Here is a 17,483-nt window from a genome sequence, read left to right as displayed (position 1 = left end):
TTGGCAAAGTAATGTCTCTGCTTTTTAATAAGCTGTCTATGCTGGTCATAACTATTCTTCCAAGGAGTAAGCATCTTTTAATTTCATAGCTGCAGTCACCATCTAAAGGGATTTTGGAGCTGAAAATAAAATAAAATCTGTCAATATTTCCACTGTTTCCCCATCTATTTGCCATAAAGTGATGGGACCAGATGCCATGATCTTAGTTTTCTGAATGTTGAGTTTTAACCCAAATTTTACATTCTCCTCTTTCACTTTCATCAAGAGGCTCTTAATTCTTCTTCACTTTCTGCCATAAGGGTGGTATCATCCACATATCTGAGGTTATTGATATTTCTCTTGGCAATCTTGATTCCAGCTTTTGGTTCCTCCAGCCCAGCATTTCTCATGATGTACTCTGCATATAAGTTAAATAAGCAGGGTGACAATATACAATCTTGACGTACTCCTTTCCCTGTTTGAAACCAGTCTGTGGTTGCATGTCCAGTTCTAACTGTTGCTTCCTGACCTGAACACAGATTTATCAAGATGCAGGTCAGGTGGTCTGGTATTCCCCTCTCTTTCAGAATTTTTCACAGTTTTTGGTTATCCACACAGTCAAAAGCTTTGGCATAGACAATAAAGCAGAAGTAGATCTTTTTCTTGCTTTTTTGATCATCCAGTGGATGTTGGCAATTTGATCTCTGGTTCCTCTACCTTTTCTAAATCCAGCTTGAACATCTGGAAATTCACACTTCAAGTACTGTTGAAGCCTGGTTTGGAGAATTTTGAGCATTGCTTTGCTATCGTGTGAGATGAGTGCAATTGTGTAGTAGTTCAAGCATTCTTTGGCATTGCCTTTCTTTGGGATTGGAATGAAAACTGTCCTTTTCCAGTCCTGTGTCCACTGCTGAATTTTCCAAATTTGCTGGCATATTGAGTGCAGCATTTTCCACAGCATCATCTTTAAGGATTTGAAATAGCTCAACTGGAATTCCATCACCTCCACTAGCTTTGTTCGTAATGATGCTGCCTAAGGCCCACTTGACTTCACATTCCAGGATGTCTGGCTCTAGGTGAGTGATCGTACCATCATGATTATCTGGGTTGTGAAGATCTTTTTTGTACAGTTCTTCTGTGTATTCTTGCCATCTCTTCTTAATATCTTCTGCTTCTGTTAGGTCCATACCATTTCTGTCCTTTATTGTGCCCATCTTTGCATGAAATATTCCCTTGGTGTCTCTAATTTTCTTGAAGAGATCTCTAGTCCTTCCCATTCTATTGTTTTCCTCTATTTCCACTGATCACTGAGGAAGGCTTTTTTATCTCTTTGTTATTCTTTAGAACTCTGCATTCAAATGGGTATATCTTTTCTTTTCTCCTTTATGTTTAACTTCTCTTCTTTTCTCAGCTATTTTTAAGGCCTCCTCAGACAGCCATTTTGCTTTTTTACATTTCTTTTCCTTGAGGATGGTCTTGATCCCTGTCTCCTGTACAATGTCAGGAACCTCTGTCCATAGTGCTTCAGGGATTCTGTTTATCAGATCTAATCCCTTGAGTCTATTTCTCACTTCCACTGTATAGTCGTAAGGGATTTGATTTAGGTCATACTTGAATGGTCTAGTGAAACCTACTAAATTCATCAAAATTGCCTAGAAATACTGTGCAGATAGAACATTCTTTAAGTCCTTAGCCCACCCACTATTCCCTATGCTTCATGTACTTTTTTTGCCTTGAAGCTCTTGACTTTGCCATTTGAAAACCTTCAACAGCTTCTTCTCACCTGATCTCCTCCAATCCAAATCACTTTCATGTTTCATGTTTTACCGCAAATGCTACTTCCTTCGTTATATTATCTGAAAATTTACACTCTTTAACAATATCACTTGAAACTTGATTTCTTTAAAAAACTGTATATTCTACAAAAATAAGGAGCTCTTCTTTGATAAAGGGTTGTATTTTGGTATCCTTTTCTCTGTCTTGGCATCTACTATGCACCCAGAGCCTACCTAGAATGTGTTTGTAGGCTTTAATAACATGAGAAGGAAGAAACACATTGAGTAAGACATCACATTTGTAGACACGGACTTTAAGATGGTTTTATGACCACAAAATTGAGACAAAATTTGAAATATCAGTCATCTAACAAATAGAAGGATAAAGAAATAGACTAAAATATGGAATTCTATCTTTGCTTTAAAAATCAAATTGTAATAGACTGCTGTATAATAAAATGTCAGGCCTAAGAATTAATCAAGAAAGTTTTTCCATTTGAACTAATTAGTAAGAAAGTCTATACTTTCATTTGTAGTACACTGTATTTCTACATATCTTTGTCTCAGTTTTTATATTTGTAAAATGAAAATAATGTTTCCATCTCACAAAGTTAGTCCTTAAAAGTGCTCAAAAGAATTCCTGGTGCACATAAATATGCAAGCTTTAAATGTAAATTAGTATTATTTAGTCAATTTAAATAACACTATTAAACAGAAATTTTAAGTATTTTAGATTACGATTTGAGATTGAATAAATAAGTAAGAGAACATAGAAATTAGCATAATGATTGGGATTTTAAGAGCTGCCTCTGCACAATATTCCATGGGAAAGAATCCCATGACAAAACAATGTCTATTCAAGCTTCAAAAGACATTTGCCAACTTCTTCTTCAACTCTGAAGTGCAGGCAGCTTACATCCTAATTTTTTATAATATTTAACATTCATATTAAAGGGCCCTTCATTGAAGAAAATACTTTTTAAAGTATTAAATAGAATTCAATGGAAGTAAATCATACTAATAGCAATGTTTGGTGGTTATGTAATATCTATGTCAGGTAACAAATTAAGCATGTTATTACATCTCTGCAGGCTGGAAACAGCATACTTTGTCTATCTTAATATAATCCTTTCATTAGTTCATAGGCCTAAAACGCTCCTGGGAGTATCAAAATTTGTCCGAGGTCTCTGAATTCTGGGTTGTTATCTGAATCTCTATACTTTATGACTATGTATCTTGACAGCTCCCCATGCATTACACAGCAGAGGGGAATGGAGGATGTATTATTTTTTCTAACAGATCTCTCAAATACATTAGTTATGTCCATTTTCTCCAGAGGTAGCAAACAAATAACTTGTCAGTGAGGGGTGAAAATACACATTTCAGGTTAAGTCAGGCATCTTACCTCTGCATTCACAGGGAGGAAGACAAAATTTTCTGAGTTCTGAATTAATCAGTTCTGCTTTTAACTCTCATTTGAAGTTGCATCTCAAAAGATCAAGAGTTTAACATGAATGAAACTGTTGTTTCTACTTTTGTGACTTATGTGTGAAAATGCTTACAGCACATGTCGTGTGTTTGTGTGTGTACATGTACTTTGCTAGAAATTTATAGCTGTTACTGCTTTAGAACATCATGATTGATGTGGCACTTCCTATAGATTTGTCCTTTCTTATTGTTGGCTAGCAATAATTTTTTTACAAAATATTTTCATCTTCTATATTAGAAAGATATAGTGGTAACTTTGGTTAAAATTATAAATATTATAGAAAAATGAAATAATACTCAGTTGAGTCATTAATGAATTTCACTGTTATGGATATAAACCCCTTTTAAAGTAAAATTTTGAAAGGACATGGATTAGTTGCTGGTTGGAGGAAGGTTTTATCTACAGAGTTAATTATATAATGCCAAATTGGGCTCCTTTTTAATTCCTCTAATATAAAACATCACAAAAAACATAGAAAACAAAATCCAACCAGTCCATTCTGAAGGAGATCAGCCCTGGGATTTCTTTGGAAGGAATGATGCTAAAGCTGAAACTCCAGTACTTTGGCCACCTTATGCAAAGAGTTGACTCATTGGAAAAGACCCTGATGCTGGGAGGGATTGGGGGCAGGAGGAGAAGGGGACGACAGTGGATGAGATGGCTGGATGGCATCACTGACTCGATGGACGTGAGTCTGGGTGAACTCCGGGAGTTGGTGATGGGCAGTGAGGCCTGGCGTGCTTCGATTCATGGGTCGCAAAGAGTCGGACACGACTGAGTGACTGAACTGAAGGGAGAGGAGGAAGGGAGAAGGATTGGCTGGGAGTTTGGGGCTAGTAGATGTAAACAATTACATTTAAGACAGGATAAGCAGCAAAGTCTTACTATATATCACAGAGAACTATATCTAGTCTCCTGGGATAAATCATAATGGAAAAGACTATAAAAATACTGTAAAAAAGCAAAAGACTGAATCTCGTAGATTTTTAACTTAAAAAATAAATTAATTAAATGAATCATAATGTCCCAAAGACATTAATCAAAAATCAGAACCTATCACATCTAACATTTTTTCTCAAGGTCAGAAGAATGGAGGCAATATGGAGAGATTAGCCATGACCTATGAAACTATTTGAAAATCATCATGTACGAGACTGTGTGATACTAACCATTCTAAGTAAGGAAAGATGAGCATGAGTTTGAGTAATTCAGTTTCATTACAGAAGTGCATGTGTAAGTAAGGTGAGGTTGTGTCTCTATGTTCTTTCCTTACTAGCAACCCCTCTTCTTCTTCAGTTGATTAATTTCTGTTCACACTTCACATTTCCTGAGAAATCCCCACCATGGTGTTCTCAGAACAATCCTTTCAAACATTTACCACAGTGTTTAATAAAATTTGCTGCAACGCTATATATGTATCTGTTTCCACCAATAAATGACAATCTACTTGAAGTCAGGGGCAATATCATACTAGTATTTCCTGCACACATTGAAAGGTCAGGCACATTAACATTTTTTTGTTGACTAAATTAAACAACCGATATGGAACAGAGAGACAGATTGCATGATGCTCAGGTCATGGCTTCTGGACTAGATTGCCTTAGTTCACAAGTCTTATTTATTTTTTAAGACTTTTTTTTTTTTTAGGCCGTTTTGGTTCACAGCAAAATTGAGGAAAAGATACAGAGAATTTCCATATAGTCCCTGCTCCTACACATGCATAGGTTCCCACTTTATTAACACACTCCACCAGAGTGGTATATTTGTTACAACTGATGAACTTACATTGACAAGTCATAATCAGTCAAAGTCCAACATTTACATTAGTGTTCAGTCTTGGTGTTGTATACTCCACCAGTCAGTTAATTCAGTCGCTCAGTGTGTCTGACTCTTTGTGACCCCATGGATTGCAGCATGCCACACTTCCCTGTCCATCACCAACTCCCAGAGCTTGCTCAAACTCATTTCCATCGAGTCAGTGATGCCATTGAAGCACCTCATCCTCTATCATCCCCTTCTTCTCCTGCCTTCAGTCTTTCCTAGCATCAGTTCAGTTCAGTTCAGTCACTCAATTGTGTCCGACGCTTTGCGACCCCATGAACCACAGAATGCCAGGCCGCCCTGTCCATCACCAACTGATGGAGTCTAACCAAACCCATGTCCATTGAGTAGGTGATGCCATCCAACTATCTCATACTCTGTTATCCCCTTCTCCTCCTGCCCCCAATCCCTCCCAGCATCAGAGGGATTTTTTCCAATGAGTCAACTATTTGGATGAGGTAGCCAAAGTATTGAAGTTTCAGCTTCAGCATCATTCCTTCCAAAGAACACCCAGGACAGATCTCCTTTAGAATGGACTGGTTGAATCTCCTTGCAGTCCAAGGGACTCTCAACAGTCTTCTCCAACACAGTTCAAAAGCATCATTTCTTCGGCGCTCAGCTTTCTTCACCGTCCAACTCTCACATCCATACATGACCACAGGAAAAACCATAGCCTCGACTAGACGGACCATTGTTGGCAAAGTAATGTCACTGCTTTTGAATATGCCATCTAGGTTGATCATAACTTTCCTTCCAAGGAGTAAGCGTCTTTTAATTTCATGGCTGCAATCACCATCTGCAGTGATTTTGGAGCCCAGAAAAATAAAGCCTGACACTGTTTCCACTGTTTCCCCATCTATTTCCCATGAAGTGATGGGACCAGATGCCATGATCTTTGTTTTCTGAAAGTTGAGCTTTAAGCCAACTTTTTAACTCTCCTCTTTCACTTTCATCAAGAGGCTCTTTAGTTCTTCTTCACTTTCTGACAAAAGGGTGGTGTCATCTGCATATCTGAGGTTATTGATATTTCTCCTGGCAATCTTGATTCCAGCTTGTGCTTCCTCCAGCCCAGTGTTTCTCATGATGTACTCTGCATTTAAGTTAAATAAGCACAGTGACAATATACAGCCTTGATGAGCATTACTTTACTAGCATATACTCTATGGGTTTGGACAAATGTATAATGACATGTATTTACCACTGTTTCATCACACAGAGTATTTTCACTGCCCTAAATATCTTGTGTGCTTCGCCTATTCTTCCTTTCCCCCAACAACCCCGCTTTTATGTGTGGCATATTGAGTAAGACCATCTACTTTGTTGTATTGATATTTCACTTTCTACATCACTTCTGCATTGGCAGGTGCAGTCTGTACCACTGAACCTGCTGGGAAACCCCATTGTTTTATTTACGATTCCAATATAAATGAAAGCATTTGAGAAGGAGGTATTCAGAGTGTTGAAAATGGGATCTCCTATAGAGGAAAGTTGGATATTATTTTGAGGTTGAAACTGTGGACATATCTTGGGGCCAAATTCAAGGTGATCTACAAAAACAAAGCCACTGAACATGTGCAAGTACAATTATGGCATGTGGCAGTGAGACAAAAGACTAATTATGTTGTTTCTGGTTCGTACAAAATATAAGCAACAGCAGTTGCAAAGAGGATCTAGTCATTTGAAATTCAAACTGGAAAATGATAGTAACGAAAGTTTTTTCTTTGTGATGATGGAATCCATAGATTGAATAAAAGACTGTGTTCAATTTTGAATATCTTAGTTGGAATATTTTTTAATATTAAATTTTATAGAATATGGTTTTGAAGTATGACAGAAACTGTGAGACAGAGGCCAATAAAGTAATAACTGGTCCCCAGATTTTAAGAAAACCATTTATAATGTTTCTCATTATTTTGGGATTTGTCCCTTATGGGATGTTAGTCATTCTTTGCAGACAATTTTGAAACAGATGTGTGGTGGGTAGACTTATCTGTGCTTGGAAAGCTTGTGGGAAGAAGAGAAAATTATAAGGTGATTAAAAGGTTAAAAATATTTAAGTCTCTAGAAAAGCATGTCATTAAATGCAATTTACACACAGTATCCTCTTTGGAAGAAATATCATGTATGTCAATGTTTAATGTATGCTATGGAAAGGTAAAAATAAATAGTATTAAATTTTTATATTCTTTATTAAAACTTAATTAAATTAATTTAGTCTTTAGTGAATAAAACATTTAAAGTATATGAATATGCTTTTATGATACATCAATAGATATACTTCATAAACTGTCATGTACCTTTGATGTCAATAAAGAATCCAAATTGAGAAGAGAATACTAGGCTTCTGATTTTATAAAAACTTTATCAAAAAGTATATTCACTAAGGTAAGACATCTGTGAGGAATATATTAACTCTAATATTAATATAGTTAGTGTATTTCATGGATTGTGAAGAATCTTCTTAATGTGGTTCTCACAGATAGATTCTATAAAAGGGAGGGAGGGGACTTAAAAATTCAGGGACTAGATTTTCCCAAATATATAATCTGTCAAATAAGGGCTCTCTTTAGTATTTGGGACTGTAATTAATTGTAAACACAATATACAAATGCATAAGCAGAGCTTAGCCACATTCCAATATGTTTTAACTCTTATTTTGAGGTAATTTCTATGCACTATGGTAGCTCAGCTGGTAAAGAATCTGTTTGCAATGCAGGAGACTCCAGTTTGATTCCTGGGATGGGAAGATCCCCTGGAGAAGGGATAGGCTACCCAGTCCAGCATTCTTGTACTTCTCTGGTGGCTCAGATGGTAAAGAATCTGCCCAAAATGCGGGAGACCTGAGTTTGATTCCTGGGTTGCACAGATCCCCTAGAGGAGGGTGTGGCAACCCACTTCAGTATTCTGGCCTGGAGAATCCCATGGACAGAAGAGCCTGGCAGACTGCACTCCATGGTATTTCAAAGGGTCAGACATGACTAAGCACTGAGCTGGGACTTCAGATATTTTGCCAATGTCCTTTGAAACAAGATTTATATTAAATACCTTTCCTGTAGTACTGAAGTCTGGATAGTGTGAGGTTTGAAGTCAGAGTCAACAATTTTTCCTCCTCATCAAGTAGCTAATTTCAACTATTATTCACTTTCTCTTTGTAATGATTTCAATTTACTCATGTTAACCTTGTGTTTTGAGTAATTATCAACTCATATCAACTTCATAGAATATGTGAATTGCTGCTTTCCTTATCCCGGTGACAATTGTCATATGACCTGTGACGCAGAAAATAGTTTGGTGATGTTGAATGATGAAAAATTTTTATACTTTGAAGATAAGCATACTGTTGGGAAGAACATATTTCTTTAGAGTACAAGTCTCGAAGCAGACTCGTTGAAAATAACAGGTTTCGTGGTAAAATTTAGTAAATGCCTATTTTATAATACCTCATTTGGAGATTTAGAGTATATTTTAGCATAGTGAAAGTTTTGAGAAATTATTCCACAAAACAAAAATATTAAAAGCTGTGGGATTCTGTGAAGTTTTTCGACAAAATATATGTATGTCTACTAAGTTTAACCGAGTGTTTACCAAATTTATTTGAGCAGAAAATGGGCTAGATTTTCCCAAGTATGTAACCTGTCAAACAGGGCCTCTCTTTAGAATTTTGGGCTGCAATTAAATGGGAACACAATACGCAAATGCTTAAAAATAGCTTAAAAACAAAACAGAACCTTTTTAAAAATTTATTTTTAGTTCTTTTTCACAGGAAATTTTATTTTGTTTATTTGCATATGTATTTATTCAGTTAATGTGTAGAATTATCTACTGTCTTAGTCTTGCTCAGGTTGCCAAACAGAATAGCATAAACTGGGTAGTTTAAACAACAGAAATTCATCTTCTCAAAGTTCTGGAGGCTGACAGTCAGAGTTCAGGGTGCTTGCTCGGTCATGTTGAGTGAGGCTGTAGACATGGGTTGTAGACAACTGCCTTCTCACTATTTCCCCATGTGGCTGAGAGAGAGAGCAAGCAAGCTCCTTGGTGTCTCTTTTTTAAGAGCACTAATCCCATGATGAGGCCTCCCTGCTGCTGCCAAGTCACTTCAGTCGTGTCCGACTCTGTGCGACCCCATAGACGGCAGCCCGAAACCTAATTTCTACCAAAGGCCCCACCTTCAAGTATTGTCACATTGGGGTTAGGGTTTCAGTGTAAGAATTTAGAGGGAATAAAATTCAGTCTATAACACGTACCATGTAAAGAGTTAAAGGAATGTTGTATGTTTTAGGTGTATGAGTCACTAATCTGAGGATGCTTTCCAGGTGTCCAGCTGGTGATATTTTAAGTGCCTGCCCCATAGAAATAGGTATTTTGGTGACGGTGGAAAATCATCTCTTTATAGTGTTAGTTTATAGTCCATTTGTACTGAGAAATACACATGGCTGGGACACACAGCTACACAGAAAATACGAAAAGATGTCTAAACAAATTTGAGAAAGTGCTCAAATTTGCCATTATTGCACAAAAGTAATGTATCTTTCAAAATTTTGCCAGGTGTAGAAAAAAACTTCATGCAATGGGAAAATTATGCTAATCATGTACTTCCTGTATTATTTATATTGTAGCCTTTCCCAAAACTAAAGGAACAAATTTCAACTAACAGGTTAACAAGTTCTTTCTAAAAGAAAACTATCCATTTATAACCTGCATATTATAAATCAGCTATAACTTTTGGTGAAATATGTACATACATTTGTCTTAAGAAATTCTTTTTGTTCTTTTATTTTGATGGATTTGTTCCATGAAGTTGATTTGATCTGCAAGATATTAATGATTATCTGTGCTTTTCTTATTTAAATTAATTTTATAGTTCTCACAAGGGTAATATTTTTACATATAATCATGTTTTTTATTAAATACTTTAAAACTGAGATGGAAAAGAAAGACTGACTCAGTTCAGTTCAGTTCAGTCACTCAGTCGTGTCCAAATCTTTGCAACTCCATGGGCTGCATCATGCCAGGCTTCCCTGTCCAACCAACTGCCAGAGTTTACTCAAACTCATGTCCATTGAGTGGGTGATGTCATCCAACCATCTCATCCTCTGTTGTCCCCTTCTCCTGCCTTCAATCTTTCCCAGCATCAGGGTCTTTTCCAGTGAATCATTTAATCACATCAGGGGGCCAAAGTATTGGAGTTTCAGCTTCAGCATCAGTCCTTCATGAACACCCAGGACTGATCTGCTTTAGGATGGACTGGTTGGATCTCCTTGCAGTCCAAGGGACTCTCAATAGTCTTCTCCAATACCACAGTTCAAAAGCATCTATTCTTTGGTGCTCAGCTTTCTTTATAATCCAACTCTCACATCCATACATGAGCACTGGAAAAACCATAGCCTTCACTAGATGGACCTTTGTGGGCAAAGTAATGTGTGTGCTTTTTAATATGCTGCCTAGGTTGGTCATAGCTTTTCTTCCATGGGAAAAAAAAGTTCTCACAAGGGTAATATTTTTACATATAATCATGTTTTATTTTAAATTTAAATTAATTTATTTTAATTTATTAAATATTTTAAAATTGAGATGGAAAAGAAAGATTAAAAGGATAAATTATACCTGGTTTCTGCTATGGATAGAGGTAAACCTCAGGATCAAAATGAGCCAGGATCATGATTTGTCCACCATAAATTCTTTGATGTGTATGACAGAGAAACTAAAACCTTCAGATATAAAAAAAACTAGAATTCTCTATTCAGTGATAAACGTCTTAATAGTATGTGTGTTTTATATAAAATATATGTATGTACAAAATAGTCTAGTATGTTTTCTAGTCTTTTTTTTCTATGTATATATATTGCATTTTTTTACTTAATTTCTCTCTTTTGTGCTCCAGTATGCCATATATCGAAGTCTGTATCTTTCATTTAGAACATAAGAACTTCTTTATATTATCAGACATTCCTCATAGACATCACTCTTTCTGACTCCATAATATTCAAATGGGAGTATAAATCATTAAGCAAATTGTATCTTTCCAATCAGAAATACTAGTATATATGCAGTTCATATATATGAATACATTTCTCATTTTTTTTGGCTTGGTTTTGAGGAAACTTAATAGAAGAAAATTATGCAGAATATAAACACACAACTGGTACTTTTTGGGTAAATAGATTCAAGAGGGCAAATGAACTCTTCTTGATGAATGGAGTGAGCTGCTTTTATCCCTAATGCTTGTTGTGTCCCAAGACTAAAATCAGTGCTCACTGGCTGCCGTGTATTTTTCTTCTTCATTGTTATCCCACAGGCTATTTAATTTTATATTCTGTCTCAAAGAAACGGGGGTCTTTATTCTCATAACTTTTATGTCTATGCAATTGCTTGTTGTACAGTAGCTCCTGTCCTTTAGATACATGGAGGAAGGAATTGTATGATTGAATAGCATCCTTCTTGCCTTTCTCTAAATAGGTAGGATTTGGAACCTAAATTTCTGCTAAGCAGTGACTTTTGCATTTTCCGATTTATAGCTATCACAGTCTGTTTCTGGATTTCACGGGTTTCTCTGCTCCAGTCCCAGGAGAAGAGTTGAACTTAACTTCCCAAGAACTGCTGAAGAGGTTAGCAGAAGATGATGCTTGTGGAGGAGGTTAGGGGTTGCACAGTCTGTCAAGTGCCCTCCAACATTCAGATATCTCTCAGTATTTTGATGGACTTAGCCTCTTTGAGTTAAGTTAGATATTTATACTGAATAAGCACACTAAGTGGAAGAGTTGGTAACCATTGTACAGTTAGGGGAGAGACAGAGATTAACCTGAGACTGATTTAATGATGTAGACAAAGGAGAGACACCCACCCACTGATCTCTCTGGAAAAGAAATCTTTCTGATTTCGTGGAACTGCAGGAAACCATAAGCCTGAGTGGATTCCTAGGTAAGTGAGATACTAAGTGCAGTCATCTCTAGTGATTATCCTACTCTTTTAATGCAAGCAGGTGAAAATACTCAAGGCTGCACCGTGGCTCATGTGTGAAGCTGGCAAAAACAATTACCAAAGCCATAAATTTTGATTTCAGTCAAGCTATTAAGGGTAATAATTTATTTAAGTGAGGTCTTCTGCTTTGATTAGAACTAAGAGAGTTCAGCTGCTCTGATACTCTGGGGGTAGAGCTGGGTTACTGGTGTAGTAAGGAGGCTTGAAGGTGTCTGCTGTTGAAGCAATTGATCATTCCCTGAAGAAGTGCCTTTGCTAACCGTTTCATTCCTCTTTTCAGTGAAGTTGTTGTTTTTCTTCCCAAGAATAACTTATTTCTAACAAAACAAACAGGCCCATTAAAAAAAAATGCTGATTTAGTCAGATATTCACAGAAGTTAAGTGGCTTGATCAAGGTCACACCTTCTAATAAATAGGTTGGAACTACTATTTAAAGTGAGATCTATCCAGAGAGTATAACCCGTGTTTCTGAGCACTGCACTACACAGTTTCTCCTGGAAGTTCCTTAAATTTCTCTTGAAAGTAATTTAAATATCTAAGTATTTTATGATTAAGTTATCTTCCTAGATTTTCTAGACTTAAATCCTCTAGCAGTTAGTGATCAAGAGTGCAGTAAAGGTAATACACCAAGCCTGTCGATAAGGAGACTTAACTATAGGTCATAAGGGATAGAGGAAAGTCTTGTTAATCAACAAACCTAACTTCCCCAGCAACCAAGAAGTCTCCTATAATTCCAAGAATAGCTTCCTCTTGTTCTTAGGGAAAAGGATAAATGACCTGTCTTTCCTTGGAAATCTTTCTTTGGAGTTCGTCCCACTTCCCCTATTATTTACCTAGGTATCTTAAGATTGCTGCTGCTGCTGCTAGGTCGCTTCAGTCGTGTCCAACTCTGTGTGACGTCCCTGGGATTCTCTAGGCAAGAACATTGGAGTGGGTTGCCATTTCCTTCTCCAATGCATGAAAGTGAAAAGTGAAAGTGAAGTCACTCAGTCGTGCCCGACTCTTAGTGACCCCATAGACTGAAGCCTACCAGGCTTCTCTGTCCACGGGACTTTCCAGGCAAGAGTACTGGAGTGCGTTGCCATTGCCTGCTCTCCCCTAATTGCAAAGTCATCCCTAGTAGAGTGTGTGCAGATTGTTTTAGGGTGTCACCACCACCAAGGATATTTGCATTTTAATGGAAGGCTTTAAAATATCTTAAATCTTCCAGTCTAAAAGCAGTAAATCTCTATTGGTGAGGTTGGAGGCAACTTGATAGATTGGGCAGGAGCTATCTAGGGTGAAAAGAGCCCACTGGGTCTCTCCTAATCACAGTGTGAAATAAAGTGTTCCTACTTAGTAGCCTGACTTCTACTTCCTGAGTGAAGGCTGTGAAGACAGCTCCTGTGGCCTGAATAATAAAGTACTGCTGAACAGTTTCATCTTCTTTAAAAGCAAAACAAATTCAAGAACTAAAACTTTCAAATCTTAACTTCCTTTTCCTTTCACACTTTTTTCATGGCATCTTGTTTGAGTTCTCTTGATACTTATTTTTCTCTGAGCTTCAGATGGATATTTAGCATCTTTAGACTCAGAATCCCAAATTTCTTTTGCATCTCACTTTTCATTTCCTGGAATCTTGGAGACTACTGGAATTGGTGAGGAATTTGAAGAATTGTGGTGAAAGTTTTAACGAATTGAATTAAAATTTATTTAAATACATACACTGAGCTATTTTAACTGAGGTATTTTAACAACAACAACAAAAAAGTACTTTCTACCATACAGTCTTGGGAGTGAAATAAATAAGCAGATTACTATAGTTAGTGCAGAAAAGGCTAAAATAGAATTATTCGCTGTGAACCATCATAGTGCATAGAAGGAATACTCAATAGAAGGCATTGGTAGGAAGGATGATGAATGTTTAGTCAGTAAAAGGGGGCTGAGGGTGGGTTGAAGTAATAAAAGTCTTAGATGACAAAGACAGTGACTTGTATAGAGGTAGTATATTAGGAGATCGAAGCAACATGGGACACTGATAATAAATTCATTAAGGCCAAATATGAGCAATGAATGTAGGAAAAACAGGATGAGATTGGAAATGTAGACCAGGGCTAAGTATTGAAAGGCCTTGTTACAGTGCTGCTGCTGCTGCTGCTAAGTCGCTTCAGTTGTGTCCAACTCTGTGCGACCCCATAGACGGCAGCCCACCAGGCACCCCCGTCCCTGGGATTCTCCAGGCAAGAATACTGGAGTGGGTTGCCATTTCCTTCTCCTATGCATGAATGTGAAAAGTGAAAGGGAAGTCGCTCAGTCATGCCCAGCTCCTAGCGATGCCACGGACTGCAGCCTACCAGGCGCCTCTGTCCATGGGATTTTCCAGGCAAGAGTACGGGAGTGGGGTGCCATCTAAGGAGTGTCAATACTATAGGGAACTATTGGTATCTTTGTGTACATGCTCAGTTGCTCAGTCATGCCCGACTCTTTGTGACTCTGTGGGCTGTCGCTTGCCAGGCTCCTGTCTCCATAGAATTTTCCAGATAAGAATACTGGAGTGGGTTGCCATTTTCTACTCCAAGGGATCTTCCTGACCCAGGGATTTGAACTCATGTCTCTTTGTGATTCCTGCTTTGGCAGGCAGATTCTTTACCACTGTGTCACCTGGGAAGTCACTGATGCCTTTAAGCAGTTGAAAAACATGATTAAAAAAAAAAAAATCCTTCCAAAATCAGTACAGAGAGTTATCTAGACTTCACTTTCAGCTCTAGCATGGGGCAAAGCTGAGGGTAGGTCTTGAAAGAGCTGTGATAGTAGATCAAATAAGGAAGGAGGGATTGATCTGGAATACAGGTGTGGGCATAGAGAGATATCTTCATTGGGATAATATTTGAGTGTACAAGGAAGGGAAAGACACAGCCGAGTCTTGGATTTTTGGCTTAGTCAATTAGGTGCCATTTTGATTAACCAAGGAAAAGTAGGTTTTAATGAAGAAGATGCTGAGTTCAAATTTGGACAAACTGAATCTTAGATTATTATAGAACATAAGCAGGGATTTCCAGTAGACAGGCATTAATCCGTGTGAATCCCAGGAGAAAGATCAGGCTGTAGATAAGATTTAGCAGTTATTCCTTATCATATCAATAATGTTAATAGAAGAAATCACTCAGGGAGAGTGGAGACTAGCAGAGCACTGTTGGTAGGCTCTAGGCTCATAATATAAGTTAGAGAATCAACTGAGGATGAAGAGTAATTACAGAGAATAAGTAGCCTGAGAGATGTTTCAGTATTCACAGGACAGTGTCCTTATTGGTTAGCTGCCTAAACAGATACACAATCTACTTACTCTTGGTTCAAAGTCCTCCAGGATCTGGCCCTAGGCAGTAAGTCTACAGTATGGATTTCTACCACTTATTTTATTTGACCTGTTTCAACTTATTGGAAAAAAAATCTTGTACATTCACACATTTTCAGGTTTCCATTCCTTTCTCACATTCCCATTGAAGTGTGATTTCTGTTCTTTTTCTCTCCATGTCCAACTCATCATTCAGAATTCTGTTCTAATCTCCCAGGGCAATGAAATCTTAACTCCAACAGGGAGTTATCTATCATTATCCAGCTTTTCCACATTAGTGTTCAGACTGCAACTTGGTTAGGACACAGCACATTTGAATTTGCATCCTAGTTCTTTATGTACCAGATTTGTCCCGCTTGACAAGAGTATAAGCTCTTAAAGACTAAGAACTCCTTCTCCCAAATTAGCCCCCACAGTGCACTGCTTTAAAAAGAGCAAATGCAATATTTGTTAAATGACCACATACATTACTTACACTAAATAATAGAGATAGGATCTTTGAATCTTCTGACAAGGCAAAGGATCTCAGTTGAGGCTTACATGGAAATGTTAACTTATGAAGGATGCATCTGGAGGTTTTGATATATCTTGGCACATATTGGCCAGTAAATGACAGAAAAGCCTTTCATAAATGAACAGTCATGATACAGAGGCAGACAGAGGAAACATAATGCTAATTATGTTTGCTTCAAAACTTGCTATTATATTCTTCATGTTTTCCTTATACAAGAATGGTGAATATGTGTATCCTTTTCACTTTCTGCTTTGATAATTTTAAAAATTATGCTTGTAAAACAGGCAAGTGAAAAAGTACTATTAAAACACAAACAGGATTTTTAATTATTCTAAAGTCAGATATAAGATGTTACTCTGGCCATTTCTTAATGATGTCCTACAAATAATCCTAAGCATTTCCAATAGAATTTTTAGTATATTTAAACTAAGGCAACCTAGTGGGGCTCTTCATTTAAATAGAATAAGGGTTAAATGATAACTTGACTTATCTTTTAAATGACAAAAAATAAAGAAATTGCAAGACCTTTTCACACATTAGATATGTATTGTCATTTATCATCTAGATATCAGGCTAGCAGTGCAAAGTAATAAAACATATCATCGAAAAATGTGCTATAGGTCTGAATCACTCTTTCATTCCACCTCCCAGCTAACTGTAGTATTAAATCAAACAAGCAGAACATTTCCTTAGGCAGCCATTGCCTTTTAATTTCCTGAAGAACCTTAAAATATCATTCATTACAAGTACTACACATATTTGGTTTTTAAAAGTCTCATAAATCAATAGCAGGCTGACTGTAATAATTATTACAAGTTAGTGCATAATTTTCGTGCTGAAGGCTGCATGCAGAACTTTAGCATATGCAAACGAGGCAATTCAAACTGTGTATAGATATTAATATGAAGAAGCAGGTAACGAGGTGCAGGCTATGAATTATGCATCAAGAGTGGCTGATCTTCAATGAAGAAAATGAATTCAGCATGTAATCTAATTAGTGATGGAAGTCTATTACATCTAACTGCAAAAGCAACCGTCCTTGAAACAAATTTATTTACAGTCCATGTTACCACTTGAAACAACTTTGAAATGATGTGTAAGACAACAGCTTAATTGTAAAAATTTTTTGTTTGTTTGTTTCAGTTCTAGACCTGGAAGGCCTCCTAAGAGGACTCAAAGTGTCACCTCCCCAGAGAACTCTCATATCATGCCACATTCTGTCCCGGGCCTTATGTCTCCTGGGATAATCCCACCAACAGGTAAGAGTGCTACTGACTGATGCCTAAAATATTCAAAATCAGCCAACACCATTGCTTTCATATATACCTGTGTTTACATAGATTTTACACTCATCAGCTATATTTTGTTCACACTAAGACCATGTTACTGATGAGAATTTATTTCAAAACTGCATTATGATTATCATCATTTCCTTATTTAAAATAAAATGAAAGACATTTAATTGAACACAGTTCTAGGGTTTATTCTAATTAATTCTCTTGCTAATATCAAATAACAAATTATTATCCCTAGCTCAGAGAGAATCAATGACTTTCCCAAGGTCAATCAGCTGATCACTGTCAGTGGCTAGTCAAA

At 37.0% G+C, this 17,483-nt stretch overlaps 1 protein-coding gene across 3 annotated transcripts in view; it reads left to right on the top strand.

Annotated features, from left to right (window-relative positions):
- DACH1 (dachshund family transcription factor 1) overlaps nt 1–17,483 on the top strand; it is a 475,499-nt gene that overhangs the window by 179,640 nt on the left and 278,376 nt on the right. For all 3 annotated transcript variants that reach the window (XM_061435055.1, XM_061435056.1, XM_061435057.1), the window contains exon 2: nt 17,031–17,146. In XM_061435055.1, the coding sequence (XP_061291039.1) occupies nt 17,031–17,146 (116 nt within the window). The remainder of the gene's footprint in view (nt 1–17,030; nt 17,147–17,483) is intronic.

Source organism: Bos javanicus, chromosome 12 (genome assembly GCF_032452875.1).
Source record: "Bos javanicus breed banteng chromosome 12, ARS-OSU_banteng_1.0, whole genome shotgun sequence".
NCBI classification, from domain to species: Eukaryota; Metazoa; Chordata; class Mammalia; order Artiodactyla; family Bovidae; genus Bos; species Bos javanicus.
Note: the sequence above shows the minus strand (reverse complement) of the source record. Positions and strands in the feature narration are given on the sequence as shown.